A 27,675-nucleotide genomic window follows, 5' to 3' on the forward strand; every position below is an offset into this window, starting at 1 on the left:
CTGATGGGTCTTGACTCTTTATCCAGTTTGCCAGTCTGTGTCTTTTAATTGGACCACTTAGTCCATTTACATTTAAGGTTAATATTGTTATGTGTGAACTTGATCCTGCCATTATGATATTAACTGGTTATTTTGCTCGTTAGTTGATGCAGTTTCTTCCTAGCCTCGATGGTCGTTACATTTTGGCATGTTTTTGCAATGGCTGGTACCGGTTGTTCCTTTCCATGTTTAGGGCTTCCTTTGGGGTCTCTTGTAAGGCAGGCCTGGTGGTGACAAAATCTCTAAGCATTTGCTTATCTGTAAAGGATTTTATTTCTCCTTCACTTATGAAAATTAGTTTGGCTGGATATGAAATTCTGGGTTTAAAATTCTTTTCTTTAAGAACGTTGAATATTGGCCCCCACTCTCTTCTGGCTTGGAGAGTTTCTGCCAAGAGATCTGCTGTTAGTCTGATGGGCTTCCCTTTGTGGGTAACCCGACCTTTCTCTCTGGCTGCCCTTAAGAGCTTTTCCTTCATTTCAACTTTGGTGAATCTGGCAATTATGTGTCTTGGAGTTGCTCTTCTCGAGGAGTATCTTTGTGGCGTTCTCTGTATTTCCTGAATTTGAATGTTGGCCTGCCCTACTAGGTTGGGGAAGTTCTCCTGGATGATATCCTGAAGAGTGTTTTCCAACTTGGTTCCATTTTCCCTCTCACTTTCAGGCACCCCAATCAGACGTAGATTTGGTCTTTTTACATAATCCCATACTTCTTGCAGGCTTTGTTCATTTCTTTTTCTTCTTTTTTCTTTTGGTTTCTCTTGCTTCATTTCATTCATTTGATCCTCAATCGCTGATACTCTTTCTTCCAGTTGATCGAGTCGGTTACTGAAGCTTGTGCATTTGTCACGTATTTCTCGTGTCATGGTTTTCATCTCTGTCATTTCGTTTATGACCTTCTCTGCATTAATTAGTCTAGCTGTCAATTCTTCCACTCTTTTTTCAAGATTTTTAGTTTCTTTGCACTGGGTACGTAATTCCTCCTTTAGCTCTGAGAAGTTTGATGGACTGAAGCCTTCTCTCATGTTGTCAAAGTCATTCTCTTACCAGCTTCAATCCATTGCTGGTGATGGGCTGCGCTCCTTTGCAGGGGGAGATGCGCTCTTATTTTTTGAATTTCCAGCTTTTCTGCCCTGCTTTTTCTCCATCTTTGTGGTTTTATCTGCCTCTGGTCTTTGATGATGGTGACTTACTGATGGGGTTTTGGTATAGGTGTCCTTCCTGTTTGATAGTTTTCCTTCTGACAGTCAGGAACCTCAGCTATAGGTCTGTTGGAGATTGCTTGAGGTCCACTCCAGACCCTGTTTGCCTGGGTATCAGCAGCAGAGGTTGCAGAAGATAGAATACTGCTGAACAGCAAGTGTACCTGTCTGATTCTTACTTTGGAAGCTTCCTCTCAGGGGTGTACTCCACCCTGTGAGGTGTGGGGTGTCAGACTGCCCCTAGTGGGGGATGTCTCCCAGTTAGGCTACTCAGGGGTCAGGGACCCACTTGAGCAGGCAGTCTGTCCGTTCTCAGATCTCAACCTCCGTGTTGGGAGATCCACTACTCTCTTCAAAGCTGTCAGACAGAGTTGTTCGCGTCTGCTCAGGCCTCTGCTGCTTCCCCTGTTGTTTTTTAGCTGTGCCCTTCCCCCAGAGGTGAAGTCTACAGAGACAGGCAGGTTTCCTTGAGCTGCTGTGAGCTCCACCCAGTTCGAGCTTCCCAGCGGCTTTGTTTACCTACTTAAGCCTCAGCAATGGCGGGCGCCCCTCCCCCAGCCTCGCTGCTGCCTTGCGGTTAGATCGCCACAGACTGCTGTGTTAGCAATGAGGGAGGCTCCGTGGGCGTGGGACCCTCCCGGCCAGGTGAGGGATATATTCTTCTGGTGTGCCCGTTTGCTTAAAGTGCAGTATTGGGGTGGGAGTTACCCAATTTTCCAGGTGTTGTGTGTCTCAGTTCCCCTGGCTAGGAAAAGGGATTCCCTTACCCCTTGTGCTTCCCAGGCGAGGCGATGCCTCGCCCTGCTTCAGCTCTCACTGGTCAGGCTGCAGCAGCTGACCAGCACCGATTGTCCGGCACTCCCTAGTGAGATGACCCCAGTACCTCAGTTGAAAATGCAGAAATCACCAGTCTTCTGTGTCGCTTGCGCTGGGAGTTGGAGACTGGAGCTGTTCCTATTTGGCCATCTTGCTCCGCGTGCCACATTTTCTTAATTCCGTCTATTACTGATGGGCATTTGGGTTGGTTCCAAGTTCAAAGACTAACTTGACTACAAAAAAATTTAAACTTCTGAATAAAGAATATAAAACAAAACTAAAATATAAATGTTAAATTGGAAAAATACCAATATGTGATAAATAATTGGTTGCTATAAAATTAAAGCCTTTATCAAATGTGCAAAACACAAAAATATAAAATGCACCAAAGAAATATTAATGCCAACATGAAATACTGGCCAACTTTTCTAATCAATCAAAATATAAAGTAAAGCAAGATAGGTAAATATGTTTTCAAAAATTAAAAAAGGGAAATATCTCTGGAAAAGGCAAACTGTAGAGACAGTAAAAAGATCAAGGGTTGGAGGTAAGAAGGGATGAAAAGGTGAAGCACAGAGAATATTTAGGGCAATAAAACTATTTCTGTATGATACTATAATGGGGGATATGTGTCATTATACATTTGTCAAACCCACATAATATACAACACAATAAGTGAACAATAAACTATGGCTTTGGGTGATAATTATGTGTCAATGTAGATTCATTGCTTGTAATGAATTTACCACTCTGGTGGGAGATGTTGATAGTGAGGAAAGCTGTGCATATGTCAGGGCAAGGGATATATGGGAAAACTCTTTACACGGAATTTTGCCATGAACCAAAAACTGCTTTAAAAAGGAAGTTGATGGCCATGTGCAGTGGCTCACACCTGTAACCCAAACACTTTGGGAGGCCGAGGTGAGTGGATCACCTGAGGTCAGGAGTTCGAGACCAGCCTGGCCAACATGGTGAAACCCTATCTCTACTAAAAATACAAAAAAACACTGGGTGTGGTGGCGCACGCCTATAGTCCCAGATACTCAGGAGGCTGAGACAGGAGAATCGTTTGAACCCGGGAGGAGGAGGCTGCAGTGAGCCGAGATCGCGGCACTGCACTCTAGCCTGGCAACAGAGCACGACTCCAACTCAAAAATAATAATAAAAATAATAAAATAAATAAAATAAAGTATATTTTTAAAATATATATATGACTTCAAAGACTAAGTAAAAAAACTAAATTATTTTAATAATATTTCAATATTGACTATTAAAATTATGTTTTGGACATATGGAATACTAAGTAAAAAAATTAAATTATTTTAATAATATTTCAATATTGACTATTAAAATTATGTTTTGGACATATGGAATTAAATAAAATACATTGTTAATATTTTTTAAAAGAGAATTAATACCTAGTATTGTTGAGAACTGTGGTACACAGAGGCTCTCTTAACTATTAATAAGACTATGTATCTTTTCAGGAAGGCAATCTGCCAATACATATCCAAAGTCCAACAATGACACTCAAGAACTTATTTGAAGCAGATAATAATACAAGTATAAATGAGATATATACACAGTCAGCCATACAGTAAAATTCCAGGTAACTATTAAAACTGATAAAGTAGGCTGGGCACAGTGGCTCACACTTGTAATCCCAGCACTTTGTCGGGCCGAGGCAGGCAGATCATTTGAGGCCAGGAATTCCAGCCTGGGCAACATGGCAAAAAATCAGCCAGGTGTGGTGGTGCATGCCTGTAATCCCACTTACTCAGGTGGCTGAGGAATGAGAACCACTTGAACTCAGGAGGCAAAGGGTACAGTAAGCCAAGATTGAGCCACCACACTCCAGCCTGGGCAACAAAGGGAGACTCTGTCTCAAAAAAAAAAAAAAAAACTGATACAGTAGATCTATTTTCAGACACAGGAAGATGTTCATAACAAATTATCAATTGGTAATGGTCAGATAATAGGATACCATGAACAGATGAATCAGTTTATGGAAAATGCATATTAATGCAAATATATTCATATAGAGATGTGTAACAGATTGTTCCACAAAATATTACCCATTATATTCTCTGGGTGATGGAACTCTAGTCTCTTCATGTTATTTTCTTCTTCTGTTTGAATCTTTTGCAATGGGCCTGGCGCTTTTGATAAAACATAAAGGTATTTACACTCATACACATACATAGGCATACATACACAGACACATACTAACAGTATTTGGCTACCCTAACTTCCAATTTCTCCTAGCAAAGAAAAATTTCATTCTACCTAAAGAAATCATTCACTTGAATCTGTAATTCGAGGCAAGTCTCTCAAGTCACTATACTTATCTGATATAAAATTGAAGTTTACTGGAAAAAGTGTGGGTTTTAGAGTTGAAATCTTGGTTCAAGTCTGCCAGTTATATGTATCAGCCTGGTCCCTCACTTTTCTGTGCTCCACTTTCCTCAAATGTAAAATAGGAATACGAATATACATCCTATCAAAAGATGGGTATGAGAATCAAATAAATAATTCATATGAAAAATACTTTCTCAAAATACTTTCTAAATTATTAGTAGTGGAAGTATCTAAATTATTAATATTGGTAGTATACCCTTAAGAGTAGCATACTGCCCAACAGAAAAAAAAATACAATGGTACGGGATGCCAAAACAAAGAAGAAAAGATCAGACTTTTAAAAATGGGAAGAAAACTAGTAAAGAGAAAATATGTGAAGAAATATAAGCAGATAATAAGGAAATAAAATAAGCTTAAACTAATAAGAATTTCCATTTTTAAAAAAATCAAATAAATGCAGAAGTAGTTGTATTAGTCTGTTTTCACACTGCTGATAAAAACATACCCAAGACTGGGCAATTTACAAAAGAAAGAGGTTTATTGGACTTACAGTTCCACAAGGCTGGGGAGGCCTCACAACCATGGTGGAAGGCAAGGAGGAGCAAGTCACATCTTCTGTGGATGACAGCAGGCAAAGAGAGAGCTTGCGCAGAGAAACTACCATTTTTAAAACCATCAGATCTCGTGAGACCCGTTTACTATCACAAGAACAGCACAGAAAAGACCTGTCCCCAGGATTCAGTCATCTCCCAGCAGGTCCCTCCCACAACATGTGGGAATTATGGGAGCAACAAGATGAGATTTGGGTGGGGACACAGAGCCAATCCATATCAGTAGTTATAAAGTGGTCACATGGAGAATAAAATATCTGTACTTTTAAAAGTATAGGGAAATATACACAATGTATAGTAAAACCAAAAAATATTTTTCATCAATGGCATCAGACTAGTTCTTCATTAAGAGTGCCAAGGATTATCCTACACATAGAGTCTAGGAAGGAAGAATTAAGGAATAGAATATTTTGATTAGCTAACAGACTGATAGAATTAATATATTCACTTGTTCCTCTGTGGATTTTAGTCTACCAGGCCAGACACTGTTTGTTCCTAAATGTTTTTCCAACAATTAGAATATGCTTCCATTAGGCTGGGCATGGTGGCTCAGGCCTCTAATCCCAGCACTCTGGGAAGAGGAGGCGGGCAGATTACTTGAGGTCAGGAGTTCAAGACCAGCCTGGCCAACAAAGCAAAATCCCATCTCCACTAAAAATATAAAAATTAGCCGGGTGTGATGGCATGAGCCTGTAATCCCAGCTACTCAGGAGGCTGAGGTAAGAGAATCGCTTGAACCCAGGAGGAAGTAGTTACAGTGAGCCAAGATCGCACCACCACACTCCAGACTGGGAGACAAAGCAAGTCTCCATCTCAAAAAAAAAAAAAAAAAAAGAAGAATATACTTCCATTAAACAATTAAATTTATTATTTAGGGAAAACAATGGCATAAATAGCCAGACTATCAGAAAAACATGGGTCACTAATAAACTAATAATAAATTTTATTCATTATCCCTTTTATTTAAAAAAATTCATTAAAACAGATGAACATTAGATACTTATGTGTAATAATTATCAAAACCCATAATTAGAATTAATCACTATTAAAGAAAATACTACGCCTGAAAGGGAAATAAATATTTGCATAAATATAATACATCTCTCATAATCCTTAATTTTTATTGCCATTGTGAAATTTTGCAATTCTCTCTCCTAGCTTTGGAGCCAGAAGCCCTCACTGATATACTGTGACACTATGCCATTATACATTAAATATATTTATATATATACACACTATATATATACACAGACACATACATGTATGTAAAACAAAAGAATCTATTTCTTCTTGCAAGTGACAAAAGAGATGTATCTGCAGTTTGCTTAAATTATATTAAAAATAACCATCTATTTAAAAGCATAGTCATATAATTTATTATCTCTATTGATCATCACATGTTTACAGAAGAAAGAGAAGGGGGATCATAACTGTTCTCATTTTAAGACAAAGAAACAGGCTCAGAGTGGTTCAACTGGAACGCCAACCCAGTTTCTAACTCCAATCTAACTCTAGAGCTCTGCCATCCTACCTAGCAGCATAGAACAACAGTGAACAAAAGCAGTGAATAAAAAGCCAGTCTCATCAAAGAAACCATAAAGAGAACATCCCAGCCTGTGCCTCTCTAATGGGTAAGAAGAAATAAGAACATATTGATCCCCTCAACCCTAGGAGACCCCAGGTCATTTACCTCCTATCATTGCATGAAGTCCATTTGCCCAGAAGTACCATACAAATATTGTCATTTTCTATGTGTTATAACTAAAATTAAGAAACACTGTTATTGAGAACTCAGGAATCTACAGAAAGGTCTTACACAAATTCAACAAAATATAAACTTCATCAACATGATTAAATTACCTATAAAAAGGAGATTTATATCAATGACATAACGGAATCTTGCTTCAAGGATAATTTCTGGACTTAAATTTAGCATTCACTCAAGAAAGTTATGTAGGAATTCAAATGTCACCAACAAGATAGCCTTGAATTTTCTGTATTTTTTAATCATTCACAAGTTGCAATACTTAGTTTTGGTTTACACAGACCTCACAACCAATTACACCATACCTCTCAACTAATATTTCCTTTGAGGACCCTACACTTGTGTAATATCATCTTTAATCTTAGCTCATCATCATTCCTTCGAGGATATAAGCCCAATGTTATTTCTATTCTAACAACTTTCAAGCTTAAAAATATTAGCTCTTAGAAATTTGAAAACTTACACATATATGGAATTCTCACTTTGCTGCTGAAGTTGTATATGTGAAAAATTTGGAAGAAAGGAATGCTAAAGAAAAGTCACATTGTAATTTTCAACTCCTGTTTGACCTCTCTACATCTCACCAAATCTTTATATCGATGCTGTCAGATTTGGTACTACAAACTTACTCTCTGCTAAATATCCTTTTCAAAGTGAAATTCACTAATCACAGTGCAAAATATGTTAGTGTCTTCTATCCTCCTTGTTCCTGACACTTCTGCAATATTAAAGAGGGGACTTGGAAGTTACTATGTGACCTTTCTTTAGCATTCCTATCTTCCAGATTGATCACATACATCAAAATAGGAGGAAAGCTTTTTACTAACAATTTCTGTTGAAGTGATCATACCTTTTTTCATACGGCTAACAACCACAACGCAGAAACCAAATAAAAGTTTGTATCTACATGGTGCAATCTATGAAGCATTCTCATGCTATTATGTATTTGACTCTCATAACAATTAGAGATATGCAGTGCAAATATTTTACAAATGTGAAAAATGAAAGTAATAACATTTAAAGGACTTGATCAAAGTCAGACATCTAACAAGTGATGAAGCCAGTACCAAGAGCTATGTTTCAACTCTCGGTCCAGTATCTTCCCATTACACCATGATGTCTAACAGGTAAAATATCTGTCTTATCTGTAAGAGGATTCCAGAGTTCAGGCTTTTAGAAAATCATGGCATCAAAACTATTACTCCTGTTCACCTTGAAAGAGAGATTTAATTACCTATTCACAGTCCATCAAAGCGTAAGTATTAGTTTTATTAGAATGTGTCTGCTGCATCTTATGATATTCTCTCTCCTTGTTTCTTCACTAAAAAGGAAAAAGTTTCAAAGGGCACACTAATTAGAACAAGAAAAAGCACAACTTTTCCCAAAGAATAGAGAGTATTTCATTAATTTTTTTTTTTTTTTTTTTTTTTTGAGATGGAGTCTCTCTCTGTCGCCCAGGCCGAAGTACAGTGGTGTGATCTCGGCTCACTGCAACCTCCACCTTCCAGGTTCAAGCAATTCTCCTGCCTCAGCCTCCCAAATAGCTGGGGACTGCAGGTGCACGCCACCACACCAGACTAACTTTTGTATTTTTTGGCGGAGACGGGGTTTCGCATGTTGCCCAGGCTGGTCTTGAACTCCTGGCCTCATGTGATCCACCCACCTCAGCCTCCCAAAGTGCTGGGATTACAGGTGTGAGCCACCATACTCGGCCTTACAGACTTCTCTTAAAAATAAAAACTTTTTAAAAACCAAATAAAAGAAATTAATATAAAACAATAAAAAGAAGCAAAATACAATTAAAAGTAAAATTAAAAACTAAAGAATTAAGCTAAAACATTTTAAAGTAATATAAAAATATTAAACATCTAATGAATGAAAAAATAGATGCCAAATACATTGAAGATAAAAGTGAAACAAGGCAAAAATACAAATTCCAAAATGAAAGTATCTGCACCACCTTCATGCAGATGAAGTTGCAAACTTTGGGCCAAATTTCTGGTTACAGATCCCACAAGCAGAAGACAGGACCTTTGGTCTCCCCTTTATTTGCAGAAGATTCAACACTTACATCCTTCTGGGTTAAAAATAAGTATGTGGGAGAAAGATACCTCTTAGAGAGCAGCAAATTATTCATCTCTTCCCCGTAAACCAGGCAAAAGCACCCTCAATCTACTCTACTCAAACCCAGCTTTTAAATTAAGTTTTAACTCAGAATGAGATTGAAAAATCCCTTAACAGCAATACATAAATACTTTTTGTGTTTTGACCAATTCAGCCATATCTTAAAAAGATCGACTTTAATCATACTTAAAATTGTTTTAAAATAAATTTAAAGGCCGGGCGCGGTGGCTCAAGCCTGTAATCCCAGCACTTTGAGAGGTCGAGACAGGCGGATCACGAGGTCAGGAGATCAAGACCATCCTGGCTAACACGGTGAAACCCCGTCTCTACTAAAAAATACAAAAAACTAGCCGGGCGTGGTGGTAGGCATCTGTAGTCCCAGCTACTCGGGAGGCTGAGGCAGGAGAATAGCGTAAACCCGGGAGGCGGAGCTTGCAGTGAGCTGAGATCCGGCCACTGCACTCCAGCCTGGGCGGCAGAGCCAGACTCCGTCTCAAAAAAAAAAAAAAAATTTAAATTATATGTTTAGTCTGTCATATGTATTAAACACAGTGTAAATTATACATTTTTGAAGAACTAAGATACCCTGAAAATGTAAAGTGTAAGCCATCTTAAAATGTATAGGATAACTAGAAGGCAATTCTAATCTTGATGATTTGGAAGGCATTCCAGAAGTGTTCAGTGACTTCGAACATTTTTAATGCTTTCATCAATATTTTGAGTAGATCACAAGAAAACAGCAGTAAGTGATGCAAGGTTTAAGGTAGAAAACTTGATATGAATCCCATCTCCTCTCTTTCTTTCCATATCCATTTATAAACAAAATGGTCATTGTTAATCTGGACAATTACTGAGGGAAATGAATCAAAAAATTACCGGCCAGGCATAGTGGCTCACACCTGTAATCCCAGCACTTTGGGAGGCTAAGATAGGCAGGTCACTTGAGTTCAGGAGTTCAACACCAGTCTGGGCAAAATAGCAAAACCCCATCTCTACAAAAATTAGCTGGGCATGGTGGCATGTACCTGTAATCCCAGCTACTTGTGAGGCTGAGGTGGGAAGATCACAGTGAGCCCAAGAGGTGGAAGTTGCAATGAGCCAAGATCATGCCACTGCACTTCAGCCTGGGCAACAGAGTGTACCTTGTCTCAAAAAAAAAAAAAAAAAAATTACCAAAAGACTTTATAATCCCCCAAGAAGAGTAAATTATTACTCAATGGGTTTCGTAATAGGTTTTACAATGAATTTTAAACAGCTATATCAGCTCTATCAAAGGCAAAATTTAGAACAATGACATATGTTAAACATTAGACTGTGGATTCATTTATGTCTTCAACTATTAAGCTAAAATGAGGCAAATATTTACAAATTAAAATGTCTTTCAACTAGCATTCCATTTCAATATGTCCACTGTTTAGGGTATATACTCAATGTCCCTAACAAACACTACTGTAATCATTAAAAGTTGGAAGCTAGTATTTTCGTACATAACAGTTCTCAGCTTATTATTTCTTCTCTAACATGTCTAAACCTGTACATAGTGAACAGAACCAACACATAATCTTGATGAAATTGTGCTGCTCCTTATTGTCAGTGATTACTCTGTAGGTATTCATCAACAAAATCACACATTTCATAGTAAAACTAAGACTCAAAAACTTAGTTCTCAAGTCTTGAAGTAATAAGAATAAAAAAATTTTTAAAAACATTTTCTAAAAACCAAAAAAATTAACTTCATTAGCTGCTTGTAATTATTAAATAGAAATTGCTCTTTTAATTTATATATGAGTAAAAATGATGAAGACCCTCAAAAATATTTTCTAAATATTATATTACTTCCTCTTCCAAATATCATATCTAAAATACCCTGGAATCTTGAAGAAAAAAAAGAATCCTTTCTGAACCACTTCCATCCAAGTTTAAGGGCACCTATAATTTTAATGCATAGACCTTGACGACATATGATGTTTCCATGTATTAAAACACATTTGAACTTATTTGGGTTTCATTTGAACCATGTTTTCTGTATAAACATATAAGTTAATTTCAAGTAAGTTATAATTAATTTGATGATAATCTTAAGAAAATAAAAGTCAGCTAAGTTTTTATAACTACCCAGGTGATTAAAATTTTAAAGGACTGCTTAATTCTAGTTAATAGTAAATTTGAATACTAAACACAACCTCATGCTGGTGCATTTCTGCTATCAAACCAAGATAAAATTATTTAATGAGTAATTTCTAGAATCATATATATCCGCAGAAGGCTATCAGATGAACTAAACTGGTTGTTGTGTGCTTTTCTTCAGATTCAAGTGATAATTAAGAAGGAACTGAAAGAGGAAAAGGTTCTATCTTGATCTTTACCAGTTCTGCCTACAAAGTTACAGTTTGTGGTTTTTCAACAGCTCTATTAAAAAAAAAAAAAAAAAAAAAAAAAAAAAAAAAAAAAGGTTTTTTTAAAATAAAGTGCCCATTGCTTGTGATGACAAAAATCAGCAAGCTTTCAAAGTTCTTTATGTTCAAATTTTTTTAAGATTTAAGAAACCTTCAATAAGTATTGATAATCAGAACAATCTTTTACTAATTTCACTTTAATAATAATATAACTTAGCAAGTAATCAATGAACACCATTCAAGTAATCCCCAAATCTGCAAAAGACTCAAAGAGGTACTTGTCCTTAAAAGCCTGAAATCCAGTAAACAACATAAATCAGGACAATAAAGACCGAGCACAAGATAGACTATAACTTCCACGAGACAGATTCCAAAAGGCGTACTAGTCAGCAACTTTTTTTTTTTTTTTTTTCTTTTTTGAGACAGTCTCACTCTGTTGCCCAGACAGGAGTGCAGTGGCGTGATCTCGGCTCACTGCAAGCTCTGCCTCCCGGGTTCACGCCATTCTCCAGGCTCAGCCTCTTGAGTAGCTGAGACTACAGGCACCCGCCACCATGCTTTTTAAATAAAATTGTATCATGTTTATTTGAGGTGCCCAACATGATGAAATACATATAGGTAGTAAAATGGTTGCTATAGTGAAGTCAATTAACGCATCTATCATCTCATATACCTCTTTGTGACAGGAGCAGCTAAAATCCATTTATTTAATAAAAATCCCTAACACAATACAATTTTATTAACTTTGGTCTTCACATTGCACGTTGGATCTCTAGACGTGTCCATCCTATATATCTGCTATTTTGCATCCTTTGACCTACCTTGCTTCATTTCCTTTACCCCCAACCATGGTAACCACTGTTTCATTCTCTATCTCTGTGTATCTGAGTATTTAAAAATATATATTCTACATATAAGTGAGATAATGCAACATTGTTCTTCCTGAGTCTGATGTGTTTCATAATGTACTCCAGGCCCATCTATGTTATAGCAGACAGCATTATCTACCCCTTTTTAAGGCTGAATAATATTCCATTGCATATATGTATACACACCACATTTTCTTCATCCATTCTGCTGCTGAACTACTATAGGACCCAACAATCCCTCTTCTGGAAAAAAGATAAAATCACCACCTTGTAAGGACATCTACCAGCTTGGCAGTAGCTCACACCTGTAATCCAGCACTTGGGGAGGCCAAGGCAGGAGGATTACTTGAGGTCAGGAGCTCAAGACCAGCCTCCACAACAGAATGAGAACCCATCTGTACAAAAAAATGTAAAAATTAGCCAGACATGGTGACATACGCCTATAGTACTGGCTACTCAGAAGACTGAGGCAGGAGGATCCCTCGAGCCCAGTTCGAGGCTGCAGTGAGTTATAATTTTGTCACTTCTTTTTACATATTTTTTTTTAATTTCTGAAGCTTCACTTTAACAAATCTTACCTGTTTAATACTGTAATTATACTTTTTTAAAAAAGAAAGAAATTTAGCAACAATTATTAAGCCCATAATACCCTACACAATTTCCATTCCTTTTCTTTAAAATCCATCTGAGTACCTTTATCAGTTTAACAATTCAACAAATATTCACTGAGCACATATTACGGGTCAGACACTGTTTTAGGCTCTGAGTAAACAAAATTAAACGCAACAATCCCCTGCCAAGGCAAGTTACACTGTAGCAGAGAGATTCTTTATCTTCTTCATCAGATGCAACTATTTATACCAAAAGCAAATTACTCTTAATTATTCACACAAGACTTAGAATATGAAGTAAAACTCCAATTAACTTTAGAAAAAGATAACCACCTGACACCCAATTGTCTCTCCATTACCTCACAACTACCTCAAGATCTCCCCACTCCTCTACTGTTCCCTAAGCACTGAGCTGAGTTAGGTGCCTTCTTCGTACTTCAGTGCTATATGCACTATACAACCTCTACCACAGCCTTTACTACTCTTATAATTATTGACTTGAAATTGACACTTCCCCTTCAAGAATGCCATCTTAATTGCATTTAATCTGTGCATGACACACAATTGGCACTCAGAAACACTCACTGAAGGAATGAGAGGTCTGAATACTTCCTATGGTGTTTAAGCTCTTCTTCTGATGTCTGTTAAGAATATCACAACAATTCTGATCAAGCCTAGAATCAGGGATTTGCTAAGACGAGTGGCTTTTTAAAGTTGCTGCAGAAGATTTCACTGCTATTAGAAAAACATGACTGTTCTAAAGGTAGCACAGCATAATTGTTAAGAGCTCAGGCTCTAGTACCAGACACAGGTTCAAATCCTAGTCTTACCTCTTAAGTTTGTTTGCTTTGGGCAAGTTGCTGAACCTTTCTGAGCCTCAATTTCCTTATGTTTTGAAAAGAATAACAGTTTGTAAATTTTATAGTTGAAGTGAAGATAAACGGAAGCTGTAGGCTCTTGACACATTTTCTGACATACTATAAATGCCAAATAAATAGTTTCTATTACTCTTTATGTAGAACATCTAACTGGAAGCCTAATCAGAGAAAAAAAATGGAAAAATACGGTTCTGAAACCATGACATTGTAGCTTTAGTTCATTAACTAGGCACTTTAAGCAACAGAAACAAGTCTTTATGAAGTTCAATGAATTAATACTCTGACTAAATATACACTTACTAAAGTTGTTAATCACAATTACAAAAGCATCAATACATATGGTGGAAAAATGGTAAAATGAAACCAGAATTTGGCAGTTACAGGTACATTTGACCCTTAGTCAACAGATCTTTCCATTAAAACATTGCTTCTTTTTAATTGATTTGAGTTTACAAAGTTTTCTTTAAAAATAAAATGTTCCCTTAAAAATACACAATAAAAAATAAAAATAAATGTTTCCCTGAAAGCTGTCTATCAGTTGTTCACACCTCACTGTTAATTAATCAGATACATACTTTAAGTAACACCAATATACTTAAAAGAAATTGTTGAAAAGTGGTGAGAAGAGAAGAGGGGTAACCTTAGTGGAGCAGGCCTATATAATGCTCATTGTGAGAATTTTTACCAGTCACCAGGCAGCATGATGATAATGGCACCTACAAGGTGACAGCAGAGGGGATCCAGAAATTGTAAAAGGCATCAAAGCAATTCCCCCCACACTCCATGGGATTACACTAAGTGCTCTTTAAGGAAACTCGAGTTCTGTTACTCTACTTTTCTCTTATTCAATGTCATAAGAATTAGTACCACAATCTCCTAAATAAATACTTCTAAAAGGTCAAGTCAGGACCACCTTTTAGCAAGTTCCCCCACAAGGCCAATGACTGACCTACCACAGAAACGTGAACCAAGACATTACTTTCTATAGATAAAATTAAATTACTACTTGAAATAAATCAAGAGTTTGAAAGTGGGAAAAGTTTTTCAATGTTAAACATTAAGCTTATTTCCAGGGAAGAAGGATTATTTTGGAAATGATTAAAAATCAAAGAGCTCAAATGTGATATTCTCATTGTTACCTAAAATACCATGGCTATCTACGTAAAGCACTCTAAACATGTCTATTGCTAGTATTATATGAACACTTTAAAATGTATACTGTACACAGTAAATTATTATCCTCTAACTTGCAAATAAAACATGAAAATTTAGAGAAAAAGAATATATTATCTGAGCTTAAGAAAAATCTGAAAATGAGAGAACATTATCAAAAGCACATCAGGAATATATCACCTTGAAAGTCAAGAAAACAGTTATAAGAAAAAACCTGAACAAACTCGCACTGTGGCAACCCAGCAGTGACCAAACAACAGTCTTAAAGCATACCACTGTGAAATCTGCAGCAGAGGCCAAGCAGCCTCTCACATTTAACAGTGGAAATCATGAACATCAAAAACCAAGAGGTCACCTTAGATTAAAGTGGCAAAAATAAAGAACCTATAAACAAATGAAACTACCTAATAAGAAAGTGACAACCAAACCATTAAAATGTAAACTTTGCAACACACCTATGAAAGCAATAATCAACAAATATTGAACAGTGAAATTTGATTTGCTTTTTACACTTGCAGGCAGCTATGTGAAGGAGGATGTAATGCCCTAAGCCATATATAAAAGTACATATATTCTCAACTATTTTCTATATAAATCAAGAAAGGCATAACCCAAGGACATGGTTCTGAAGAATCACATTACATTTTGTTCCTGGATAGCAGTATAAAGGAATACAACAGTTTCATTTTATTTCTTTTTTAATAGACATGGGGGCCTCGCTATGCTGCCCAGCCTGGTCTTGATCTTCTGACCTCAAGGGATTCTCCCACCTCTTCCTCCCAAAGTGCTGGGGTTACAGATGTCAGCCACCATGCCTGGTCACAGTTTCATTTTCTTCAACAATTTAGCTTATACAGTTTGGATTACTCTAATTTATCCTAGTGCATCTAAATTGACAGAGACTCAGAGTTCTTAAATGAACACAAAGTTACAGCAAAAACAACTATCATGGTAACCACATTTTACTCAGACTTTTTCCATGTTGGACAATAATGCAATACCTCCTAACCTACTTTATTATCTGTATGATTCATCAAGGTTCTAAATGTTAGAGTTTTGTTGGGTTTTAGTAGGTATGAAAGGTTATATAGATAGGTTTTAAGATAAATTCACAAACATTATATATAGCAACTGTTCTTATAAATCTTTTGGTATGAGGAGAGGAAAGGAGACATAAGCACTGAATGAAAAGAGCTTGAGGATGGGGTATTCCAAAATAGCCCATTCCAAGACATACATGGACTTCTATTTCTAATACCCCTGTACTGTCACATCAGCACACATTTAAAATCACTTCTACAAGCATCTCTCTGGGGATTAATTTAATCAACATTCATTTATTCAATGGCCAAGCATTAAGTTAGGTCCAATTTATTTTCATTTTTTATTTTTTAGAGACAGAGTCTCCCTCTGTCGCCTAGATTGGAATGCAGTGGCACAATCTCAGTTCACTGCAATCTCTCCGCCTCCTGGGTTCAAGGGATTCTCCTGCCTCAGCCTCTCAAGCAGTTGGGACTATAGGCGCTTAATACCACACCCGCTAATTTTTATATTTTTAGTAGAGACAGGGATTCACCATGTTGGCCAGGCTGGTCTCAAACTCCTGACCTCAAATGATCTACCCGCCTCTGCCTCCCAAAGTGCTGGAATTACAGGTGTGAGCCACTGCACCCAGCCCCAGTTTCTTTTATTCATTCTGTAAATATTCATTCAACATGTCAGATGTGTTAAGTTTTTTCTTAAGAATACAAATTAATAAGTTGTGATTCATGAAGAACTTATCTCAAGCAGGGCAAACATACATTTAGACACATCAATATGTCTCTAAATGACCATATTAAACATATCTGTAAGAATACAATAAGTGCTAAAATACCAAGTAGAAGCAAAATGTTGTAGAGTCTAGTACAGAGAATATCACTATAGACAAAAAGTTATCAAATGCAAAAAAGTAAGTTTAGAAATACCTTTCTTATGCAGGGCATGGAGGACACTAAGAATTCTTTGGCTTAAGGTTCTAATGTAACAAAAAAGTGAAAGGCAGTTAAACTGTTAACATAAGTTGCAGATAAGAAAAATTGATAATTCGATACTGGGTTGGATAGGCAAATCAAAGTAGAAAGCTGGTAGCAAAGAAGAATTTGTTCCTAAGAGAAACTGTTCTGGGTAAAAAGAACGGAATAAAGAAAACAAGACTTGCTAAAGATGTTTTAAAACTACTAAATAGCCAGAACTATTAGATCAAAGATTCACTAAATATGAAGATGCAAATCCTAAAAATGAAAAGTGATAGGGAGGGAAATGGAATGAGTTAGGGTCTGCAACCACAAAGAAAAAACTCAATAATTGTTTTAGGTGGGATTACATTGGATTCATTAATTTTAGGGAACACACTGTATTCCCATTTGGAAAAAATTACTTGTATCACATACAGCTTATACTCAAAATATTTCCTCACATGATAAAACCACCTATACACATGAAGTCACTATGCAATGGGAGGCAACAAAGCAGTAGTTAAAATATAGACTCTGGACAGACTACCCTGGGCAAGTTTCATCATTTCTCTGTTCTTCATTCAATTTCTTCATGTGCCAAATGGAAACAAGCACTTCCTATATCATAAGATTTTTGTGAGGCTTAAATAGTACATGAAAAATACCCAGAATTGTGCCCAGCACAGAAAAAGTACAACATACTAGCTGCTGCAGCTGCTGCTCCTCCTCCTTTTCCTCCTCCTCCTCCTCTTCCTCCTCCTCCTCCTCCTCCCCCTACTACTGCTCCTATTACTACTTGGAATAAACTATCAACAAAATAAAAAAAGAGAAAGCTAGAGTACCAAGGCCACTTCCCAGAAGAGAAATGCTTAGAGGCATCCCCAATCTTTTATTGACGAAAAGTTACTTTTCATTTCCCTGAAGATTAAGTCACTTTGGGGAAGGTGGGGACAGTATGGTAACAATGACTTCTGTTAACAGAATTGAGGAGAGGCCATCACTGCTGGCTGTACTTCCCTGCCTGCTGGAAGAAAGACAGACAACAAAAAGAAGAACACTAGCAATTATCTTGGAGATCTACCAGGAAGAGCATTAAGATCTCAATTTTGGCACTTCACTCTTGGACAGCTGGAGCAGAAGTTACTGGGAGGTTGTTCTGCCAGGGAAACCTCCACCAAAAAAAAAAAAAAAAAAAAAAAGTCACAACCAGTCTGTCAGACACCACCAGAACAAATTCTACTAACACGTAGGGGACACTATAGGGAAATACTACCAACCCCTCTCATGGCATTTTTTTAGATTTGTAGAGTGCTCCATATGAAACTAACAAGCTATTTTCCAGAATGTTCTGAAATGTGTTGTTCTCAAAAAAAAAAAAAAATCAACATTATGCCTCTGAAACAAGTACAAATGGCAGTAGATCAGATAAACATCACAATCTTACCAGAAGAGTTTTATCAAGTTATGTTTTAAAAGCTAATGTCATTTCACACTGTTAACTAACATTTAATTAACAACCTGTCTTTGAAGATACTTATCTAAGTTATTCAGGATAAATGAAAGCATTTAGACTTATCCATTAAAAATGAACAAGAGAAGCATGCCAAATACCTTAACATAGTATCACCAATCTTAGTATAAACCAAATTTACTCTAAATATATTTTCTATTCGATCAGTCATCAAAAAATAAATATTCTGAGAGTTTTTTAACAAAGGCATTTTAATTGATTTCTCAACATCTATTCATTGCCAATTTAAATAAATCAATCACGATAGTCTTGCCACCCACCACTCTACCTCTACCCCACCAGTGATAATTTCAGGAATTGTCAGGCCCATGCCAACTTAGGCTACCAGGATCTAAGGAAAGGCTTTCTAGGGGATTTGGAAAAAGAAACTTTCTGACTCTAAATAGAGAAATTTAAAGCCAGTGTCTGTCTCCCCCAGAGTCACAAACGAAAAAGCAGAGTTCCAACTTCCACTGACAGTCTTATAACCACAATGAATCTAAGCCCTCCAATGACACCATTACTGTAAGCGGCAGAAATGAGAAGCAGAAAGCACCTGGATGTTTGATGACTTCTTGTATGAACTATATCAAGTTTCTCTAGTTTCTCTATTATTTAAACCAACCTTATGTTTGTACTCCAAAGCAACCTAACTTATACATTTTGTTTTCCAAGTCTATTACTATTTAAGAATTTCACCCACGCTCATTTAATGTTAGTAAAAAAAAAATTATCATACCTTAAACAAGCACATATCAGAGCCTCATTAAAACAAATAGCTACTAACAGTTAAATAGGAGGATTCCAATAACTTTTAAAATAATTTTCATATATGTTTCTATTTAAGATTTAGCTGTAAAGTAGAACATTGATAAAATATTACAGAAACATCAATCTCTCAATTTGGCAAAAAAAATTTACTTTCATAGCCCTCATAGTTATTGATTTTATTATTTATAGTTACTATTTTATCATTTATTATTTATTATAGTTATTGATTATAGTTATTACTTGTTAGATCTGAAAATATTAGCCATGTTCATACTATTTAAGTCACAATAAAAAAAAGGTTACTGCTTCCTACATGGCTGAGTTTAGTTTTTTTAAATATCTTTAGAATTTTCTGCCAATTAGCCATATAGAATGGATTATTTGCAGCCTACAGAGAAGCCAACATTATTTACTTTAACCATTTATCATATTTACAACTTTACCAAGCTAGATATAAACTGTTAAAATACAAATGAAGATGTTTCTTAAAAAGAGTGATTTAAATAATAACAGCAAAAAGACATGGTATAATATTAAAGCAGGGCAGAAGTAGAGATACAAACTGGAATAACTAGTTCATGAAAAGTGGAAAAGAGGAAAAGACGAAGAAAGGAGTAAACCACTCAAAAGTCGTTATAAAAAGGTCACAATCTCTCTGAGGCATGCATAGATTGGGTGTTATATAAGGCAAATTGATCTTTTAACAAGATCACTTTAAAACACATTTAAAATTAGAGAATCCATATTTTCCAAATGAAATTAGCTTGTTGTGTGAGATATATATATGTATATACACACATATATACACACACATACGTATGTGTGTGTGTATATATATATATACACACACATACATATGTGTGTATATATATATATGTATACATATACACTTTTTTTTTTTTTAGACAGAGTCTTACTTGATCACCCAGGCTAGAGTGTGGTGGTGCTATCTCGGCTCACTGCAACCTCCACATCCCCGGTTCAAGTGATTCTCGTGCCTCAGCCTCCCCAGTAGCTGGGATTACAGGCATGGGCCACCATGCCTGCATAATTTTTGTATTTTTAGTAGAGATGGGGTTTCACCATATTGCTCAGGCTGGTCTCGAACTCCTGGCCTCAAATGATCTGTCCACCTCAGTCTCCAAAAGTACTGGGATTACAGGCGTGAGTCACTGTGCCATGCCTTTACAAACAGTATCAGATGAGCATTACTTCACACACCTTCAGTAATGTTGCGGTAGGTATTTTTTAGATTAACTCATACCATAAACACACTATAGAACAGAATTAAATGGAGCTTAAAATATAATGTATCCATTTGAGTATCCATTCTACCTAATATATCCATTCTTCAAAGAGAACCTGGTTGGGCCTCAAAATAATGCAAATGGACAAACTTTACTACATACAGGACAATAAAAGATAACTTCATCAACCAGAAAAGGCTCCCTACAACCTAGGATCACTCCTTGCCAATGGACAAACCTGACCACAGCTGCAGTTCAAACAGACCAGGAGTACAGTAGTAGGGCTGGTGGAGCCAACAATGTGTGACTTCATACTAAAATTAGCCATGCCTATTTCACCACAACTGGGTTGGGCTTCTCTATTTTAAGGTGGGCACCTCCAAATTACTTGAGTATGTAATTGCTGGATAGTTTCTGAAGCTAAAAGTGTCAGCAGACTTTCCTCCAAGGCTTTAGGATGGCCAACCAGTCTCCACAAAACCCCTATGCTTAATCATCATGCTATCCAGGGTCTAAGCACACAGCAAGTCAAGACATATACTGTAAGTATCTAGAAAGATATAGCATGCAAGAACACATTAAAAGAAAATAGGCAAGGAAAGATATTCCTTATTCTTGTCTGCTAACCGTGCCTCCTACTACACACAAACACAATATACAAAATGACAAAAGTGGAGGGAAATGATGAAAATTATGACATTAAACTACTATGCTCTCGTCTTTTCAGGAAATTGTACAGAACTGACAGCTGAAACCCTTCCAAGTAATTTCACAGTATTGTTTACCTCCCTTCAAAAGTGCTGTGCTATTGGAGTAAATCCAGCAGAAGGGGCTACTCAGTCTGCATTCTGCATTCTGAAAACATCAGAAGGGAAGCAGTGTAGCTTCCATTGGTACTAGCAGGAGAATGTGCACTAATGTTTAAAAAAATCACTAAATTTCCAAACATAAATGAAAGAAAATGAAAAGACACGCCCTTTCACCAAAACTAATGATAACTTTATCAATGAATGGTGAAGTTGAGTTGTAAGTTATATGGGCTTAACAGACACCTGAAATTCAAGCTGCACAGACAACATTCATGATTTTTACAATCCCAGGGCAAAGACTTGACATCTATTTTATTACCAGCAACTTGAGACACTCAATGCAAGATACGCATTTAGTAGTATTATTTTCCTATTAGTAACATGTTCCAGTAGCCCACAATATTAACACTTGCTTTGAGAGATTCAATCAATTATTTTAAGAATTAACAGAACAGGCCGAGCACAGTGGCTCACACCTGTAATCCCAACACTTTGGGAGGGCAAGGTGGGTGGATCACTTGAGCCCAGGAATTCGAGACTAGCCTGGGTAACATGGTGAAACCTTGTCTCCAAAAAAAATATACAAAAATTAGCTGAGCATGGTGGTGTACATTGGTAGCTCCAGCTACTAGGGAGGCTGAGGTGGGAGGATCACTTGAGCCCAGAAAGGAGAGGTTGCGGTGAGCCCCAATCATGCCACTACAAAGCCTGAGGAACAGAATGAGATCCTGTCAAAAAAAAAGAGACCTTGTCAAATAACAGAACACAGAAGACACATACCTTCATCTTCAGAGGCATGACATTTCACTTTCAACACCAAGTCAAAGGTTCTGTCTGGATTTGCCCTAAAAGGAAAAAGTTTAAATTAATTTCCTATGACAAATGAACATCTCTATGAAATTTGTATTTTAATTCTAAAACTAATCTTGTTTTTGACTCAATACATTTAATGTGACTATATTACTATAGTATAGTAGAAATAACAATGCAAGTGTTTTCTCAATTGAGCAATTTAAAAGACCTGAGACTTAGGAATTCTGAAACTTGGGGCAAAGCATTTAACCTCTGAGACTGTTTTCCCTTACCTATGAGGTGCCTCACAGCATAACAGTGAGGATTATAAATCAAATAACATATGTGCAAGTACTTCATAAGTACTAAGTGCTACAAAAATGCAAAGTATTGATTTTATCTTATTGGATCAAATTTAAAAGCCAGAGTGTCCCTAAGTGTCATTATACCCTGCCAACAGAGTTTGACACAGGCTCTCAGGCTCTCTCCAAAGGACGTGCAATGTAAGTGTAAATGATGAATACACGGTCCCACCTGCCAAGTTCTAGATCATCATAAAACATTTATAATGCTCCATGAATGTGATACGTTGCATATACTTTTCTTGAAATGTATTTACTGTACTTAAGCATATTTAAAGTAGCAAACTATCCGTAACTCTGAGGTTAACAAAATAAAAAGCCTTCTTTTTATCTATTATCTTTGGAGAAACTAGCCATCTGCTTCCATGTTAGGTTTTCCCACTAGAAACTGTAAGTTTGCTTTGCTTAATTCAGAAGTGATTGACTTTTTTACAAACTTGCCATATTAGCAAAATTTCAAAGCAACATTGGTTCCATTTCAAAAAGTGAACTGAAATCTATTGAAACACTTTTTCTTCATAACATTGCTGTTCAAATCTCTCCTTCCATCATAAGGTAAAAGATTAGGTCTGGTACCACAATGGCCAATGTGCTAATATCTCAGTTATTCCTGCTAACAAGACCTTAGTGCCTTTGTACATTGGCTGTATTTAATACGTACTTCCTTCAAGAAATGAATGCCACCTCTGACTTAAAAAAAAAAAAAAAAAAAAAACCATTTCTTTTTTTAAAAGCTTTTCTTACAAGACATGAATCTGGAAACATAGGAAGTGACAAGACATATAAATTAACTTGCAAATATACATTTTCTCAGCCTTCCCACTACTAAAGTGTTTCAATGGGAATAATCTGGGCTCAGATGACTTCCTCCCTCTTAAAACAATTAATGTCAAGAAGCACACTATTTTTATTCACTTATCCTGCCCACCATGATGTCAAACACACTGAAGAAAATAATTCTATTACATAATTTCCCTCTTTCCCTAATATTCTTTAGAATCTCTCTCAGGTGTAAAAGTTAAATATTGACTCAGTTTTACTTCTGTGAAATTCAAACGGCCCTTCACAATAACACAAATATACATGGTATTATTTTAAACTTTGTGAGAAGGAGGTAGTAAAGGGTGGGTAAGCATGTAAGAAGGAATTCTTTCCAAAGTTAAGTTTCAGAAGAAAAATACAGAACTCATGCCTCTAAGACACCTAGAAATATAATCACCACCGTTATTAAAATTGCTTTTTCCCTAATCTCCTGAAGCAAAATAGTCGTTGATAAATACTCTAGCGCACACATAAAAATACCCTCTAATTGGATACCGTTCTGCAAGAACCATGCATCTACAATGCCTGCATAAAGAAACACCAGAGACCAATCTAATTTTATAAGCAGAATCACAAGAAAACATCCAAGACAAAACTAACAGACTTAAGAAAAAAACGGTTATATTAATGCTAAGAGAGCACTCGGAATAATAATCTCTTAACCTCAACGCTGACTCCCTCCCGGACACCACACGCACACAGGCAGCCCCAGGAGAGTCACATCTGACACACTCAGGGGAAGCACGAGAACCCCTCAGCGGCGGTGTCAGAGGCCGCCCGGCCTCCCCCTGTCCCCCGAAAGGCGGGCGTCGACAAGGCGCTAGTGGCCACTGAAGAGAGGAGCCGCGCCAACCCCGCGGGGCCGGCGACGCAGGGCAGGCGGGCAGGCTTTGCGGCCTAGCGCCGTCCCGCCGGCCGGCCAGAGGCTTCGGGGCCCGACGGCACCCCCAGCCCGCCCGGCCAACCTCTGCCGCCGGGGGAGCCGGTGGAGCGCGGAGGCGCTGAAGAGCCGAGCTGGCCTGGGAGGGGCCCCCGAGGGACGCCCGCCCCCGACGCGCCCGGGCCCCCCTACTCACTTGGTCCTGCAGTCCATGGTTACATGTCGGTGTGGGGCTGTCCGTCCGGCCCCCGCGCGCTGGCCTGGAAACCCGCAGCTCGGCGGCGCGAGGGTCGCGCCGCCCCCGCCCACGCCACGCCGGCAGCCCCACCGGGAAGGAGGCTGCTCACAGCAGCGGCGGCGGCGGGCCCATGTCGGCTGCGCCCCCGGCACTTCCCCGCCTCCCACCCCACCCACCAGAGCCTTTCTGTGACAGCAGCGGCGGCGTGGCCGCCGCCCCCGTCTCCGCCGGTAGCCGCCACCAAAGCTGAGGCCTTTCAGTTCCTGCGACCGGGGCCGCCCGCTGCGGCTCCTGCACCTTCTGCAAATCAGGAAGTCGCCGGGAGGGGGAAGGGGCGCGCGGGGACGCGCCCGGCTGCTTCACCTGGGCCGTGCGGCTCGCAAGTCGGAGACCGTGGAGGAGGCGGGGGCCAGGTCCCCGCGCCCCGGCGGCCAGAGGGTGCAGGGGGAGCGCTAGTGCCTGCAGGTATGGCCCACGTACCGCTTTGCCACCGAGACAGAAAGGCAAGGTGCCCCCTGTGTCCTCAGCATGAACCAACCGGCTTCCTTTCTGGGTCCAGTCCAGATTCCAGGGCATCGGGGCTGCAACCCCACAAAGGGCTAAGTACCTGGAAAAGTACCTCGACCTGCAGTGTTTTCCACACACGTACATACAGACTTGGGTTCCTTTCATTTCATACTGCAAATTCAGAGCTCAAATTGATGCCCCTGGCTCTTGCGTCACTCCAGCTGTGGCCTGGTTACAGCTCTCTGAAATCCAGAGCTACCCCCTCCTGATTCAGGAATGTTCAGACATGTGCACCTGCTAAATAGCCCTGTCGAGTAGCCAAATGGTAGTGCCCCACTTGCCTGCGCATGTGGGAGGCAGACATTCCTGTACCACAGACTGCAGTAATAACCAAGGACTAACTTTTGAACACATGTACATAGTCGCAGGCCTCATAGACTGGCAGTTTAGGCGGGTTCAGGGAGGGCACCACTGAATAAGCGTGGGAGGGGCTGATTTACACAGCCCTAAAGCACATGTGAAGCAGGTTATGTGCACTCTCACCCAGTACTTGCCCTAGGTGTGTGATAGATACTTTCATCAGCATTTTACAGATGAAGAAACCAGGGAGTAATGGCAAAGCGGGAGTTCACACTAGGTCTATCTGATGCTGATTATTTACTTCTATCTTATATTGCCTGTCTTCCTCCTCTGCTGTCTCATATTTAGGATCTACTGAGAAAGGTAGAAAAAGTCTTATGATGGGCATTCAAATGATTGTGGAAGGCCAGGCTCTTACACAGAGATCTTCTGGGGAAGGCCTTCTCCCAGCTAACACTGCCACCCTTGACACATAGCCACAGTGTTTCTTCCAAAAGGTGGTTACTTCGGACTTTATTCATGCAGAAGTTAAGATGATGAGAGGAAACCAAATGTGGTATGAATGTGGTGTGAGTCATGAGACATAAAAGTCAGAAAAGGAGTCTCAAGAATTAAAAAACTTAGAGTCAGAGAACCTGAAGTTACACTCAGTTATACAACCTTAAACTTTCTTACCAAAATTGGGCGCTACTTGGTCAACAAAATGAGAAATAGTGTATAGCCATGGGTGTATTAGTCAAAAATGAGGATGGGCCATAACTGGGAAACCAAAAAGCATGTGTCTATCATAAAGTGTTGTCATAGCTTGACTTGGGGTGAGACACTTCAGTTTCTCGGTTCCTACATTTGTAAAATGGGAATTATTACTTGTATATCACATGAGCAGTGTGATGTTCAAGTAAAAAAAGGTGCTACAAATTTGTATTATCTTTTGAGAAATTATTCTATGAATTTCAGTTTCACAATTAGGCAAACTATACTACATAAGTTTTCTTTTCCCAAATAAAGATTTTTCTGCATAAGTGACCATACTCCAAAGCCTTGAAAAAAAAATTTTGTAAACTAAAAGCCACTTCTGCCCCAAGTGTTACTGAATTTCTCAAACTTCTCCTTTCGTTATAATTAATTAGTTCCAAAGAAAGGAACACTACTTGGGGTGACCATGTTGAGGACGTTTTAATTTGGTGTGAGGAGATAATAACACAATTGTTTTCCTCATCCATTGTTGGGATTTTTTTTTAAATGACAGTCATACCCTTGCACAGTATAAAATTGTTCTTCATTCCATTTATGTTAAGTATATCGAGAAAAATACTACACATTCACTTCCCAAAGCAGATCTTTTCAAGCCAGCTTTTAGGCTGACCGTAATGAAGAGATTTATCTGTTCTGATATTTACTGAAGTAAAAGGGATAGAAACAGAAGTGTACATGATTTACATGCATGAAGTGTTAAAAAAATTAGAAAACAAATAGTGTACACTTATCTTGGTAATAGGTTTAATGAAATCAATGGTATAACTTTAGTAATACTCATTTCATATAGAACTTCCTATATGACTGATAGAGAAGTGTACAATTGCAAACCTTCAAATTAGTCTTAAATCTTCCCAAGATCATATTTCAGCAATGCTATTTCCTATTCGACAATTAATACTAATAGTTTTCAGGACCATACCAGTCAAAGAACATGGTCTGTATTGTTGTCAAAGAACATGGTCCATAAGTTATTAATTTTTTAAATGTTTCAAGACTTAAATGTTGTATGTGGTTTGTAAAGAATATATATTCTGCAGCTTTGGGGTACAGTGTTCTAAATATATGTCCATGATCAAATACGATGATTGTGTTGTTAACATCTTCTACTACTGAATTTGCATCTGCTTCACATAATTCAGTTAATGGGAGAGATGAGTTTAAATATCCTAACATGATGGTAGATTTTTCTATTTCAGCCTATAGTTCTTTCAGGTTCTACCTTACACAGTTTGGGGCTGTGTAATAATAAACACATCAGTTTATAATTTCTATATCTACCTAATAAATACAACCATTCATCATTATGTTGTTACTTTCTTTACCTCTAATCATACTTTTGCCTTAGATTCTAAACAGCTTTCTTCTGAATAGTATTTGTCTGGTGTTAGGATATCTCTTTTCATCCCTTTACATACAAACTTTCTAAACCATCATGTTTCAAATTTATCTAAAATTTTTAATCTTGATTTTTAATCTAGTCTGATCATCTTTGGCTCTTACATCAAACTTTTAGACAATTTGCATGTATTAAAACTGTTGACAAATGTAGGCTGGGCGCAGTGGCTCACGCCTGTAATCCCATCACTTTGGGAGGCTAAGGCAGGTAGATTAGTTGAGACTAAGAGTTCAAGACCAGCCTGGCCAACTTGGTGAAACCCTGTCTCTGCCAAAAATACAAAAATTAGCTGGGTATGGCGGGTGGTGCAAGCCTGTAGTCCCAGATAATAAGGAGGCTGAGGCTTCAGAATCGCTTGAACCTGGGAGGCAGAGGTTGCAATGA

General features: G+C 38.0%; 1 protein-coding gene across 3 annotated transcripts in view; it reads right to left on the reverse strand.

Moving 5' to 3' along the window:
* Window positions 1-24,580, reverse strand: part of DENND1B (DENN domain containing 1B) — a 288,795-nt gene extending 264,215 nt beyond the window's left edge. For all 3 annotated transcript variants that reach the window (XM_030929666.1, XM_030929664.1, XM_030929667.1), the window contains exons 1-2: window positions 24,228-24,580; window positions 21,956-22,020 (exon numbers count right to left, since the gene is read on the reverse strand). In XM_030929666.1, coding sequence (XP_030785526.1) covers window positions 21,956-22,020; window positions 24,228-24,244 — 82 coding nt within the window. In that variant the 5' untranslated portion in view covers window positions 24,245-24,580. The remainder of the gene's footprint in view (window positions 1-21,955; window positions 22,021-24,227) is intronic.
* Window positions 24,581-27,675: the final 3,095 nt, after the last annotated feature.

The sequence above is a fragment of the Rhinopithecus roxellana genome, chromosome 1 (genome assembly GCF_007565055.1).
Source record: "Rhinopithecus roxellana isolate Shanxi Qingling chromosome 1, ASM756505v1, whole genome shotgun sequence".
NCBI classification, from domain to species: domain Eukaryota; kingdom Metazoa; phylum Chordata; class Mammalia; order Primates; family Cercopithecidae; genus Rhinopithecus; species Rhinopithecus roxellana.